This window comes from Ruditapes philippinarum, unplaced genomic scaffold (genome assembly GCF_026571515.1).
Source record: "Ruditapes philippinarum isolate M1 unplaced genomic scaffold, ASM2657151v2 ctg3571_1_1_1_1, whole genome shotgun sequence".
Taxonomy (NCBI): domain Eukaryota; kingdom Metazoa; phylum Mollusca; class Bivalvia; order Venerida; family Veneridae; genus Ruditapes; species Ruditapes philippinarum.
The window spans coordinates 1-15,804 of NW_026862888.1; the positions used below are offsets into that span (position 1 = coordinate 1).

Here is a 15,804-nt window from a genome sequence, read left to right on the forward strand (position 1 = left end):
GGTTTAATTAAAAGATAAAAATAAATTGTCTCAAGATTTGAAGTTATGCCGAGTAAAAAAAGGCAGAGAAAATACATTTTGTATATAGATGACGTTTTTTTGTGTATTATAACATTCCACATTTTACATTCACTTAATAAGTTTATCATATATTTGTAATTCTAATACCTTACATCTATATAATTTTAAAAAACGTCATAATTAATTCTACCTACACTAGGTATAGGGGAATTTTTCTGTTGTAGTACAATTATATTGATTCATACATGGATTTCAAAACTACAACTAGACAAGCAAGGTCATCGTGAATTCAATAAATAGGATTATTGATTAGGGGGTATTTGTAAAATCACCACATCAAAATGTACTTAACTATGTAGTTAAAGCTTTTTCATATGCCCTGGTCAAAAGTGCATAAAATCATTGCTGACCTGTGTATGACCTAAAGGGATTGAGACATTTACGAATACAGCTTATTTAAACATATTTATTTAAGCTAGATTGCAAAACGAGTTTTCGCAACTTATATTTATCATTTTCGAGTCCTGGAACCAACCAGTACCAGTGTCATATAAAGAAACATGGTCCTGAACGGATCAGGGCCCGAACCCATGATCCCTGGGTACTAGGCCACCGCTACGATAAATTGACACGGAGTCCCATTTTCTATTTCAATGTAATTCGATTTTTGAATATATTTATTTTGAAAACAGAGATATATGGAAAGTTTCCGTATACATATTACTGTTACGATCAATGTTTTACGATACATTGTTACGGTGTAGTTTTACGATACATTGGTACGACCACAGATATATAAACAATTATATATTATAGTTATTATATTTAGCTCCATGGTACGATACACTTTGGCGATACACTGATACGATACACTGATACGATAAACTGTTTCGATACATTTACGATACACCGTGACGATACATGGAACGTAATAAAATGTATACAAATTTAAAGTCAATATCTTTAAAAATATTTTCTAAGAAAATATAACGTTAGAAACTTACAAATCAATAGGTACAAGCGTATTTTTTTCTTTCAATATTTCTATTTTATAAGACCGTTATCTTTTCAAAAATACATCAAATGTCAAAGAAAGATTATGAAATATTGCGCGATTGAGGGTTGAGGTTAACTAGTCCAACTTTTATGTATACACGGTGATCCAAAATATCTGATACCATTGAACAGTGTCTTGTATGTTTTGCATACATCACACAATTTTAGATATCAACACAAATATTTAAACTAGAGATTTTAAAGTTTTATTTAACATTAAAGTCATTCTGTTTAATAAAAAATAAAAAATGAATCTCACTAAACAAGATTTACATCAAATGTTCATTGTGACGTCCGATTTGTGCTTGTTCTAAATTACACAAAATGTTTCTAAAATGCAAAAAAAGCCTGTGAATATTTATACATTTCAGAAATTAAATACAAATGAATAAGCTTTCAGGGTTTAATTTTTAAACGTTTTTTAACTACATGTATACACTGACATAAGTATATAACTGTTATACACTGTTAAATCTTACAAACTTGCTGAATTTACTAAAACAAAACGACATTTACCAGTAAACATAATAATTTAGTGAACAGCAAAAAAAGGGGAGTGCTTATCGCGTATCGCGACGATGAGGATTCATATAAAAATAGAAATGTTGTAATAATTGGTCCAGTTAGTTATTATCAAAATGACAAACAGTTTTAGAAACAACCTGATAGTTCAAATATACAGACAGGTAATGGTGGTGATATGAGGGTGAAGCGGTTACATTCAGTTAGTTATAGATAGTGTAACAGGGTGAGAAAAATGTGTAGACTGACTGGGACTCGAACCCGGGACCTCGGAAAACCGTACCCTGAGTTATCCGGTCGCGTAACACATTTCCCTCTTATAAGTGAATAGTCTAGTCCGTGACAGATAGTACTACATGTACATGTATAATATTGTATTTACAATAACGACAGTAACTATTCAAATTTAGAATAACTCTCATATTAAGTTTTTATCCAGTTTGATTAATAATTTTATGGACTATTTTCTGTGTCAGAATAATCATTACCTTTTAGGATTTGGTAAAGATTCGTTTTCTACTCCTGCTAAAATACATAACCTTAAAGTGAAGAAACTATCAAACTATACTGCCCCCTCCTCGTATGTTGAAATATTGTTCGTATTGGGCTTTGACCCCTACTCACTCGTATGTTGAAATAATGTTCGTATTGGGCTAATATTTTTCTATAAACTAAAGAGGGAAAGTCACCAAATGGCATATTGTTGATATGATTTACCCCCCTCACCGCCCAAAATGGAAAGAAAAGAAAACAACGAAAAACAACATATGTGATGATGTTATAATAGATAAATGAGTAATGAAATTCGCTCATATAATAATTTTGATTCACACTTGCTTTTTTTTACCTGAAGACACACTATATCATGACAGGAATAATAAATCAAAATATAATATAACGTTAGTTTTATAGATGTTATGGTTAAGTAAATACTTAAATGGATATAATATGGGATAGTAATTATGACCTCAACCTATTCTCAAACTTTAAATGGGTAAGATGGGCTACTCGCTCGACTTATGGAGATGGTCTAGTAAAAAGCTAGTAATGTATCATGGTGTTTGAGTAAGTCAATATAAAATGTATTAAATAAACAGATTAATATGATTTGTAAACGTCTGCATGTTGTGTTTGTGATTAAAATGATAAACTGAAGACATGGACCATGCTCTTCATCCCATTAGTGTCTGTATCAGTAAACTCACAGACAATCAGAGATGTTTTACCAACAGACACTTTTGTCGGCTTGATAATCGTAGACGCGGCTGGGAAAATATTTTCTACCATCATATTCCCGTGCTGGTCCAGTATAAACACGCGCTTATCTTTCTAAATCGCCGCGTAGACCAAACCTCGTCTGCTATTAATACTGCAGACGACTTTTTGCGTGGGCAGTGTCCATATGATGTCACCGTTCCTGCTCATGCAGACTACACCAGCTTCCGATCCGATGAGAAGTTTTCGGTTGTCAGGGGCAGTGCAGATTGAGGTCATGTTTTTAGGAACGGGTCGTCGTTACTACCACTTATAGTCTTTACCTGAAAAAAAATGTTTAGTTTATTTAAATTTTTATTTTTATTGTATGATTTCATATCACGGCGATCAAATATGAGTAAAATGGTGATATTTCATATGTCATCCACGAATGCAACCAATACTGACCTCAATTAAAACCTCTTTGGTCGTTTATTAATACGAAATAAATAAACGCTTAAAGCGAGATTCGAACGCAGAGATGCTGAGAAAGTAATGGAAATTTACTGTCACAGTGGTTTTGCTTACACGTGTTATGAACGTTTCAGTTAAAATGAACAAATAAACAATCATTTGTCAATAGTTCTTTTTCGAATATAAAGACCAAAAGTAGGCTAAAGTTACGGATATTAACAATGCATGTGCTTAATATAGTCTCCCATACCTTTGCTGGTGTTAGCGTTATTTCCTCGATGAGGCCGTACGTGACTTGTAACTTCTCATACGTCACGACCATGACGTCGATGCAGTCCTCTCTGTTCCATACGTACTCGGTCATTGTTGTTCTCATGTGACACATTCCTGTATACCTTTAAATGCGAGTATGAGATTCAGCAGATCAATGAAAACTAATTGTAAATAACCTTCTTGTAATGTTTGATAATAAGAATTTCGAATGAAAAAAAATTTGAAAATAATAGTTTTTACATAAAAAGTTTTCATTCTATTTGTAAGCAAGTTAAGACAAACCTTCATGTTATATAGTATTATTATTACATGGAACTGTTAGATTTACAATAAATCAACTCCTCTCGCATGCTAGATTAGACCTGTAATAAATTGAAGGTTCAGCGTTCTTGCATGTGCCTTTGATGAAAACATTTTTACATGGACCGCAAATAAATTAATTTCAACTTTGATTAAATATTCACTTACGCTCGATCCGTCTCAATTCTGTAAAGGAGCTGAAGACGTGGATGTGTAGAAATCAACGATACACCACAACTGTTGTCGAGCACGAGTATGTTGTTAGATTCGTCACGTGTATAACACAACTTTATAGGCGCGCGCAATGCCATACTCTGCAAGAACTGATACCTGAGGGAAAACTTCCGAACAGCTCTTTCAGTTAAAGTTATTATATTGTTAGCTAATACGACGATATCTTCGCATGGAAACTCAAATATGGACTGTTGACTGATTCCCTTAAGACTTAGTGACCTGATGTTGAATATCTTCGACGTTTGGCCAGCAGTAAGACTTCCCGCCGTCAACTTAGGTAAAATTGTTGGGTTTCTCTCTTGTATTTTCTATTTCACAGGAATTGGATATTGGCTTGATTGTCGAGGAGTCACTGCCGATTCGATGGCTTGATTGTGTATAGAGACGGTGCGGTAACTTGCTCTTGATCTAGGAAAACTTGTGCTTATATCATTTGAACGTAGAGATACATGGGCACTGTACTTATCATTAAGCTTTACACTTTTCTCCTTCTCCCTCATACTATGAAATCGTCTAGAATTAAATGAACTCCCACTTGGGACTCTTCGGACCGTTGTAGGATTGAGCGGAGTCCATTGAGCGCTCTCATTGACGACCACAATTGGATCAAGATTTAAATTCACCAGCTCTATGAACTGATCATCAGTTTGAACATTCACACAAAATGGCCGCTTTTCGACTGCAGTGAGGACAGTTTGAAAATGGTCAACTTGATCTTGTAATGGTTTCCAAAGACGTAACAAATCGTGCTGACCTTCCTGCGTTTTAACATTGACTGCCTTCAATTTATCATCCACCAACTTTTTGGTCTGCGAAATAAGGGATTGAGTGGTTTTTAAATGATCTTTATCTGGAGGTTTGATTTTTTGTTGCATTCTCGATCTGCACTCTTGTGTCTTGTATCTTTTTCTTCATTTGTTTGTGAAATCTGTCTACCAGATGGTCGGCTTCCCATACCTTCTGCAGTAAATCATTGGTATGAGCGGCCGCAACATTTGAGTTGCCAATTCTTATAGCGTGTTCTTCCTGTAATCTAAGCTGACCAAGTAAGTCGTTTATATGTTTTTTGACTTCAGTAGTGGCATCACGGTTGCTTCTAGCGCAACATGGGGCTACTGTGTGCTTTGCTATGATACAGTCGGGGCAGAATAAGTCGCGGTGATGAAAGCTATTAATACTCCTTGAATTTATCTTCATGTACCTGAAGTAAATGAATTAACATGGTTGTAGTCTATGTGTAATTTGAAGCTTTATTAACTTTTTAAAATATACATTAACATTAGTATAAAAGGAGGAAAGAAAAATATTTACGAAATTAAGACAATGCATTCTGGAAGAAATTATGGCTATCTTTTGTTATTAACAAAGACGTTTTCTGTTAATTTTGATATATCATTTAATTTTTTTTATTTGAATCTATATTTTCTTTTAAAATCAATTTGAATAAAAAAGCAATTAAATATTATCAGTGATATTTGTCATATAGTTTATATCAGTTTACCTCGCAAACTTGTGAGTCCTGGAACCTGGCTAGGGTCTGTAACTGTATGACACAGAAGGCGTCGACAGGGAACCAATCTGCCCAATCTTCGGTCTCTATACTCGGAATATGGTGACTTGTACGGCACTCTAGACACTCAAACATTCCATTCTTGTTTGTGGTGGGATAAAGGGAAATTAGCATGTTGTCAAATAAAAACATAAAGTAAACAGCTTTATTTTCAAAGAGTAACATAAGCAAATAAGTATTTATCTACGATATTTCAAGATCATATTACTTAAAAAAAAACGAAAAAAAAAAAACAACAACAAAAAAACAACAACAAAAAAAACAGTCATTAGATGTTTATAATGCTATATGTGAAGCAAAACCCATATATACATTTGTTTATAAAAGGTGCATAATCAATCATTATATTAAAATAAAAGTCAATTTAATGAGTGCTTTTTTAAAGCAAATCATTTCGAAACTAATTATTTGGCGACAAACCACACCACCCTAGTGTTAGCAGATGTCGTTCCTCGTGAAAGATGGTCATCAATAGCCCACCTACTGCTTCCCACCACGCCAGAGTTAGTTGTTATTGTATACAACCAGGTGAGCTTATTTAATGTGACATCAAACTTGTATTCGTTTCCGTTTGGTTTAAGAAGTATGGAACGTATATGCTGTGCACCGAAGTCGGATTTAGAACCATTAAATTCTATGTTGTCGGCTTCAATTAAAGTATACTCCCCAGTAGAACTTATCCAGGCATATCGTACATCTGCACCATCCTGAAAGAAGTTTGTCCTTACAAATTAAATAAAAAACAATCATTCTGTGCAATAGATAAACGTAATGTGGATAACATAAATAGGATAATCGTTTACAATAGTTCCATTACCTATCCTAATACTCATTTGCAGGTGAACGCTCTTCTTGTAGGAAAATTTTGAAAATATATAAATGAATGAAAAAGAATACGGCATCAATGTAGACCACAACGATATTCGAAATCCGGGTTTTAGTATTGCCAATAAAGCTAAGGGACAAGCTGTTAAACTGAGCCTGCAATTTCGTGAAAATAATATCACAATGCACATGCTTTTTACATAAAGTTATTCAATAAAAATGTTACAACATATTCGTTTACTTGATTTTTACGAATCAAAATAAAACTAATTAACACAACATGACATTAACTGATAATAATAACAGCTCCTTCCATAGGCCGAATAAGAGACGACGCCGCTCACCGGCGTCGCCAAAATTCAACACTAAATCTCAACCAATTATTTTAGTTTTTCCCATACCGTGAGTAGATTAGGCAAACATGATTCTTGCTCAAAGATAATACATAGATAAAAATGTTTTAAGGTGTCATTTTAAACATATAATAATGATAGATCTTCTATTTTGTCGATTTTTCGTACTCATTTAACAAGCATTATACACATTTATTTGATTAAAGATTTGTTAGTATTACTATTATATGTATTTCGATTTTTCTAGCATATGTTTTCATCAAAGAATGACCAAAACCCTATTACCTTAATATCATTCGCAAGCTGATCTTTGGAACCAATGTTTACAGAAATAGGTCCAACATCAAGTACCGTATTCCATTCTCGACGGTCACACTTCATATCGGTAGCCCAGCTTAACAATGAAACTTGCCCCTCGTCAATGAAGTAATTAGCTGTCTGTACTTTACCATTTGTATTTACCAACATCCAATCCCTTATTGCTTTGATATTGATATTGCTTGTCTTTTTAAGCATATTTGGTAGAAATGCAGTAATCACGTTTTTATTTACGATTACATTAGTAGCTTGAGATAGTATGTTATTGATCATTACTTTCACACGATGTCCACCTTTAACTGCATTAATCAGTTGGAGTGTTGATCCTCCTGTAGGTATTCCATTCTTATCATGGGAATACACGAACTGCCAACATGGATCAAAATACCATTTTGTTTCACGTTTGCTCAAGTCGATTGAGGTCCTTGTAGTTCCTCCTACCACATATTCGCTAAATTCGACCAGTCCGTTAGAAGCAAAATTCTGGAAACAAAGTGATTCCTCGGAAGCATTAATCACAACAAAATTACATAAGAATTGCAGACTCGGTTTGATTGAGTCTGTACATGAGAGATAATGAATAAGTGCAACATCCCTCACGCCCCCTAGCACCGGCTTGAGCGGTACTCAATTCTCAACACTTAATAGTGCTGGCATCAATGATCCCGAAGGACCAGAAAATATAACAACACTGAAGTGAAGTACGAGGCAACTTTTTACAGCTGCCACACGGCACTTGACACCTGCTGTTGTGAAGTACAAAATTCTGGAAACAAAGTGATCCCTCGGAAGCATTAATCACAACAAAATTACATAAGTTTGTAAACAACCATTTATTCGGTGTCTAGAAGTGAGAAAGTATTTAAAGTATATATATTTGCATCTTTCAATTTGAATGAGTTTGAAACGTAAATTATTGCTAGATATCAAATATTGAAAGCAGAACTTAAAAGTATACAAACCGATATCATATAGCTCGTTCTTAGTTTTAAACAAACAAAACAATCGATAGTTTGTTGTAGAGATTTAATAAAGTGTAACACTTTTAACCTTTTAGAAAATGTTTTTTTTAACAGGAAATGTGTTTACCGAAATTTTGACCACAGTATTGGATTTTTCGTTGACAAGGTTCCACACTGTTTGGGCGACAATGTTTTTGTCATCTGACGAAATCTCTAGGTTATCTACTCTGAAATATTCTTCCTCATTAGGCGATTCTTGTCTAACTGTCACATCATAACCACTTTGTTTAACAGCGTGTATTTGTGCATTGATATCATATCCAGTTGCTGGGATGTCAGTCATATGTTTGTCTTCTACCTCCCTGTGTTCAGTATTTATTAAAAATTACAATACCATTACAATATCAAAATGAAGAATTACATTGATTTGTTTCTTTTGTAATTAAAGCAATTTATATTGGTATTTGAAATTTCTCATCAAGAATATTGTAGTTCGTAAATGTTACTGCATTTGAGTCTTATATACACATAATATTGTAGACATTTTAGATTCTTATTTTAATTAAATGAATAAATGCATGAGTATTTAGTACATCCATGATTAACGCATACGTTATCAATTTATTCCACTTGTTAATCAAATTTTGCTATTTATTGGTGACGTAAAATTTATTGGTTGAAGGACTGATTTAAAAAAAAAGAATTTCTGCAGTTGTCTTTTTTCGGAAAAACGCCTTTTTACCACCAGAACGCTGGAAGATTCTAACGCCAATGCAGTATAATATTCATACGACTATGTTACAGAGAATTGTTCGTGTTCTTAATTATCGTAATACCATTTGCTAATGTATATGTTTCAGAATTTTCGAAAATATTTTAATACAAGTACTTGCATGTTTAAGGTAAAGTTTTTGGAAATGAAAAAATCTAAATCATTTAGCGCAAAAAATATAAACTTTGAAATGAAAATATGTATAACATTTAGCGCAAAAGCAAACTTTTGAATTGAGAAAGATGGTTTAAGTAACTACCTGGCGAACCACTTAACTCTAAAACTTGACTGACTGTCAACTGAATCTGTGTGGTGTTCAACATAACCTGACGTTGAAGCATCTCATGTGGTACAAAAAGTTCCAAACCACAAGTTTGCGTCTTTCTGAGATGGCTTGAAATTTATAAAATAATAATAATAATAATATTTACTCATTCATTACATGGTCTATGATTTGAAATTATAATTCACTCTTCTAATGCATTCTTGATTAGTAATGGTAATTGTTCAGTCTTCCAATACATGCTTATTTAGATACAAAATTATTTAATGTTCCGATCCATGAAACATTATTAAAACTTCATAATCAGTTTGAAAATATAATTGGTTGAAGCAGCAATTAAAGTTTCATCAACATTAAAATTAAGCTAAAAGTGTGATTTGTAAATCTCGAAGAGCATTAATGATTGACCTGGAAAGTTTCCCACGACCCGTTGGATATGTGATGAAAAAACTGTCCACAAATATCGTCTGCTACAATCATAGTAGTAGTGGTGGTCGCACTTACGACATTACCTTCTCGTAAGATTTTAATCTCAGCACCCTAAAATTAAAAGCATATATATATTTTGTAGGGCTATTTCTCATATTGAAATAATTTACATAACATAAACAGTTAAAAAATGGTAATTGCATTGTCATCTGCTTTTCCTTTATAAAAGTTAAATGGTCTTTTTAGTATCATCTACATTTTATGAGATCGATAACATTTTGGAAGTTTTGAGAATGTATATGCATATTTGTACTTATATGATGATTAAATACTACGTCAGTTAGCATATAATGCTGGGTCAGTATGTCTGCTAGGGGGCGTGAGGGATGTTGCACTTATTCATTATCCCTCATGTACAGACTCAATCAAACCGAGTCTGCAATTCTTATGTAATTTTGTTGTGATTAATGCTTCCGAGGGATCACTTAGTTTTCAGATTTTTATACTTCACAACAGCAGGTGTCAAGTGCCGTGTGGCAGCTGTAAAAAGTTGCCCCGTACTTCACTTCAGTGTTGTTATATTTTTCTGGTCCTTCGGGATCATTGATGCCAGCTATATTAAGTGTTGAGAATTGAGTACCGCTCAAGCCGGTGCTAGGGGGCGTGAGGGATGTTGCACTTATTCATTATCCCTCATGTACAGACTCAATCAAACCGAGTCTGCAATTCTTATGTAATTTTGTTGTGATTAATGCTTCCGAGGGATCACTTTGTTTTCAGATTTTTATACTTCACAACAGCAGGTGTCAAGTGCCGTGTGACAGCTGTAAAAAGTTGCCCCGTACTTCACTTCAGTGTTGTTATATTTTTCTGGTCCTTCGGGATATTGACTCCAGCCCTTTTAAGTGATGAAAATTAAGTACCGCTCAAGCCGGTGCTAGAGGTCTTGAGGGATGTTGCACTTTTTCATTATCCCTCATGTACAGACTCAATCAAACCGAGTCTGCAATTCTTATGTAATTTTGTTGTGATTAATGCTTCCGAGGGATCACTTTGTTTTCAGATTTTTATACTTCACAACAGCAGGTGTCAAGTGCCGTGTGGCAGCTATAAAAAGTTGCCCCGTACTTCACTTCAGTGTTGTTATATTTTTCTGGTCCTTCGGGATCATTGATGCCAGCTATATTAAGTGTTAAAAATTAAGTACCGCTCAAGCCGGTGCTAGGGGGCGTGAGGGATGTTGCACTTTTTCATTATCCCTCATGTACAGACTCAATCAAACCGAGTCTGCAATTTTCATGTAATTTTGTTGTGATTAATGCTTCCGAGGGATCACTTTGTTTTCAGATTTTTTTACTTTACTGGTACTATAAATGAATACAACTCATATATATACAATGTAGATGCAATTTTATCAGTTCATTGATACGGTATCGTGGAGTTTTGTATTTTATTTTATGTAAACAATGTTAAAATATCAACTGTACTAATGCAAGAAGAGAAAAGAAAATAGAATTATAATTAATTTTGATTTGTATGTCAAAACTAAAGAAGTCAAACCTTTCTTATAGCGTTCTTTAAATCCGACTTACTGCCAGCTAGAACATTGCCCTTTGAATCATGTTCAAATATCATCCGCCATGTTGCCTTACATTTATCTAAAAACATTCAAAATATCTTAATTATTTTCACATTTGAAAAGGATTATTAACGCAAGTCAAAGTTTCTCATTATTCGATACAACATTAGTTGTTAAAGTGGATTGGTCTATAAATATTATTTATCCCGACTATACGACGGTCGGCTAACAGGTGACATTTGCAATACCTTTTTTAAAATTTTCTTGACGCAACATATTAAATTGTGACCTCAGTTAAATATATTGAGGTCTCAAGGCCACACCCTATTAAAATTAGCATGCTTAATGATACATCACTAAATTAGATACATGTAATACATTGCATGAAATTCCTTAATATTTTAAATTGTGGCCAAAATTTAATAATAAGTCGGTGCTGCAATTTATTTAATTGTGGCCTCAAGGTTATAAGTTGTGACCACAACTTAAGAATGACAAATTTCAACTTTATGCTATTAACATTCCTTGAATGTTAATGCAATTGTGTGATTTACATCGCAGCAATCTGTTCCAAATGCACATCCATTGAAATCTATGTTGCAAAAATAATCTTACACGACAAAACATACATGTCAGATATTCCAAAACTCGTTTATAAACGAATTTTCATGAAATACAAATAGTTTTTTTTTTCCATAAACTATAAAGACTTGTAATTATTTACTTTGGTCACATAATTGTCCTGTCCATCCTGGGTCACAAACACATGTCAGTATAGACGGGTCGTTTCGATCTTCAACATTATATGGCGGTGAGGTATCATACATGCACAACCCATGTTCACATGGACCTATATATTTATATAAAGATCATTTTGCTTATTGCCTCATCAACGAGTATATCTATTATTATAGTACAAAATCATGTAAAATTTATATTTTGAAAACTGCTGCTTATTTACCAAGCAAAGCGAACATAATAACAATTAATAACTAAATAACTCGTAAACAATCAATTATTACTTGAAATGTTATACTGATTTAAGGAAAGATAGCCTAGTGATCCGGCAAAGATCCTTGGTTCGAGTCCTATTTTGGTCACGGACATGTCTCTCCAAAAATTGGTTCTGGCAAATTCCAGAAATTGGAAAAGAAAAGTTTTATTCGAGCTTGAATAGATAATGTTAAATCGTTAGTTTGAGCCCCGTTTCTTTACATAAAATCCGTGCATCTAGAGTTGTTCAAAGAAACTTAAAATCTTTCCTCACACAAGAGCTTAAAGCTGCATGCTTCCAGATTAGCCAAATATTTCAAGAAAAAAAATGTACTCAGATTTTAAGGTAGTAAATTATTTATCACCATATCTTTACTAAGTGACTAAAACAGTTAGGGCTAATTTTGCATATTTTGACCTCTTTTAGTTATTTATTGTGAATTGCAAGTTCCAGATGCAATGTGCAAACAACTTTTTTTTTTTGTTCGCTTCAAAATATTTACTTTTAAATATATTTTCAAAGTTTTCATGAAAATTTGCATTGAGCATGGGGACATGCTGCTTTAAACAAATATGATCAAACTTCGTATACATTGTTTACGCTATATACTCACATTGGAAACATGTGTCTATACAATTAATGTTTCATTACGTTGACAATTCTGGAAAAATCAATAAACAATTTTAGCAACATTTCAAAAATAATAAATGTCTCAGAGGTTTACGAAAGCGAGGGATTCTTAATATATATTCTACTGGGTTGATAGAAGAAATTTTTTTTGGCTTAGAAATTTAGCAATACAATGATATCGATATCTTCCTTTAATCATATCGAAATGCTATAAGAGTACAAAAATTTTAAAAATGGACTGCAGTTAATCGTAAAGTTAGTGAAAATGTTACAAAAAAAAACTATTTATGCAAGACTGAAACGTTTCATCTGATAAATGTTATTTATTAAAATAGAACCTTCAAATATTTTTTCTAACCAGTAGTTAAACAGTGAAATTAGAGTGCCAAAAGATATTCGCCATCTTATTTTTTACATAAAATATGACATTCGACATGCTCATAGATACAAAAACATTTCCAAAATCTTATTATTTTAATCAGATAAATACCAAGTGAAGATGTAGTAGAACAAAACTTGTAACTCTTGTAGTTTGTACTTACTTTAGAGTTACCTAGACAATTCCAATTTGATATTGCGTTTCTAGCATAATCTGCATCCGCATTGTATAAAAGTGTTAGTATTAAAACCTGAAATCAAAGTATAATACAACGACTTTGTCTACAGCAAAATAGATTCAATTGATCATGTATTTTTATTTGAACGATTTAATGTATTCTTTTCCTTGCATTGGATTACACTTTATATTAACAATGTGCGTTTCTAGCATAAATTGCATCCACATCTTGTAAAAGTATTAGTATTAAAACCTGAAATAAAAGTATAATGCAACGACTTTGTCTATAGCAAAACAAAATCAATTGATCATGTCTTTTTTTATTTGAATGGTGTAATGTATTCTTTTCCTGGCATTGGATTACTCCTTATATTAACAATGTTGTAGATTTATATCAGTATCCTTTTACTCTACAAGAAGAAAGTATTTAAAATGTTTACCGATAAGCATCCCAAAAGCTTCATCCTTTTTCTTGGTGTTACTTTGTCCACACTCTCATAAAGCAAATGAAGATATGAGAATAATGAATAGTTTCAACACAACCAATTTTAATTGTTTTTATTTTATCCAGATGTTTGTTTGCATGTGAGTATCAACGCGTGAATTAAACATTGAATAACTGCTTTTAGAGGGAGTCCTATTCATTGAAACATCAATACACATATGATTATGTAGACTGGGAAAAACACGCCTTTAAAATAAACATCTCACGCCCAATGCTTGAATGTTAACATATTTTAATGTACAAAACATCTTTTCAAAAAAGGCATAAACATGTCGCTGAAGTCTGTTGCATTATTTATAAAGCAAAATAAGTGATATAACATTTCTATTAAAAGCACTTTTTAAAGCGATTCAAGTTTCATCATGTCAATAGGGTTTCAACTGTAATTCGCCAAAAGAGTGTGGCCAAAATGGTTGGCAACAGAAAAAGGTGACTTTTCCAAAAAATATAACACTTTTTATAGAGAAAGAACAAATCTCCGGTCCGATAAAACGACCATGCCACGTGGAATATAAAAGCCATATTGATCACACAGGTTGGTACCAGAAAATGGTGATTTTTACACGCCAAAAATATGATTCTTTATATAGAGACATAACAAATCACAGGATCTTAAGGCCATATTTCTTGGGCTAGAGCTTTGTGCATTACATTGCTTTTAAGAAGAAATGATGCAGTATCTAATCAGCATGGAAATCACATATACGAATTATATATTTTCAAAGCTGAATGAAAAACAGCTTGTACAAAAGTTTGAATTCATATCCAGTTAATAAACCTATTTCAAAACCAATTGAGGGCGTCAGTGACCAAATATTTAAGGTCGTTGTCTTCGTAGATTCAGATACCGCCACTTGCCTTAAACTGCTGTAGGTTCAAATACCGCCTGGCAGGGCTTGCCAGAAAAATAAGTGATCAGCAATACATTTCTGAATAACGATTTAAATGTTTTTATAAAGATTTCATCTAAACATGCGATAAAATGACTGTGTTATAACTTATTATTTTTGAGGCAGAAATTATAAAACCATAGTTTTTTTCCATAAGCAATGTAAGCACATAATTGTCATTTTTATTTCTCATTATTAAGTGAAAAGGGTATTAATTCTGAATGAAACAACATCCCAAGATTAAGGCAGAAAAATAACAAAAACAAAAATACAGAGAAATAAAACTGCAAGTGAACGCAAAACTGGTGTCATGTCATTGTGTTATTAAAATGGATATTCACTTTCTGTACTTGTAAGGTTTTATAACGTGAATTATTGTTTGTTTATTGAACAATATGTTCATCATAGAGCTACTAATTAAAACTTTTTATATACAAATACAAATATTGTTATTTAAAGGAGCTCCACTGAGGTCCGTCCTAAAGAATGAAACATTAAAATATTAAATTCTTACATCAATCAACAGCGACACACACAAAAATATGAAAGAAAGAAAGTTAAGTTTTAAGATTTAAGTTACTGGTTTTTTATTTGCCTTCAGACCATTTTGCACAATTTAAATGATTATTCTAGAAAAGTATTTAGTTGAGCGAATGATCTGACATTTCAGACCTACATCAAAGGGTACATCTAGTCCCACCATGCCTCATCTGAGTCCTTGATAGGGTTTCCTCTGCCATTCGCCAAAGGAGAGTGTCCAAAAACATCAAACTTGTATATTTTCAAATGCGAAACAGTATGATTTTCTGCGGCGATTGCATGTCAGTTTGAACAAATTGTTGATTGCAAGCCGGGTATAAAGGGATGCCTAGGGTAAAAAGCAATCAATTTGTAACAGTGGAGGCCGACAATTTATCAGTTTGCACATGATCTTTCACTGTAAATATTCAATTAAAATAGATCACAATAACACATTTTTTGTATTAACACAAAAAGACTAAATGGTCAAAATGAATTAAAATCTACGATGATAGACCCATGTTTTTCTCAATACAAAATGACTA

At 32.9% G+C, this 15,804-nt stretch overlaps 1 protein-coding gene and 1 long non-coding RNA gene across 2 annotated transcripts; both read right to left on the reverse strand.

Annotated features, from left to right (window-relative positions):
• Positions 1-3,619: 3,619 nt before the first annotated feature.
• Positions 3,620-5,790, reverse strand: LOC132720529 (uncharacterized). Its single transcript, XR_009624359.1, has 3 exons — positions 5,576-5,790; positions 4,009-5,275; positions 3,620-3,662 (listed from the first exon to the last, which is right to left on the reverse strand). It is a non-coding gene; the product is annotated as an uncharacterized LOC132720529 (long non-coding RNA).
• A 129-nt stretch (positions 5,791-5,919) lies between these two features.
• Positions 5,920-7,313, reverse strand: LOC132720530 (uncharacterized). Its single transcript, XM_060704686.1, has 2 exons — positions 7,108-7,313; positions 5,920-6,351 (listed from the first exon to the last, which is right to left on the reverse strand). The coding sequence occupies exons 1-2, from the start codon at positions 7,288-7,290 to the stop codon at positions 6,049-6,051; spliced, it is 486 nt and encodes a 161-aa protein (XP_060560669.1). The 5' UTR covers positions 7,291-7,313; the 3' UTR covers positions 5,920-6,048.
• Between the last annotated feature and the right edge of the window lie 8,491 nt (positions 7,314-15,804).

What these genes read in the sequence shown, in the direction of transcription:
- LOC132720530 (XM_060704686.1), bottom strand. Translation starts at nt 7,290, where the DNA reads ATGTTGGTAAATACAAATGGTAAAGTACAGACAGCTAATTACTTCATT. An exon ending in AGCTTGCGAATGATATTAAG is followed by an intron (nt 6,352 to 7,107) that starts GTAATAGGGTTT and finishes AACTTCTTTCAG; the next exon opens with GATGGTGCAGATGTACGATA.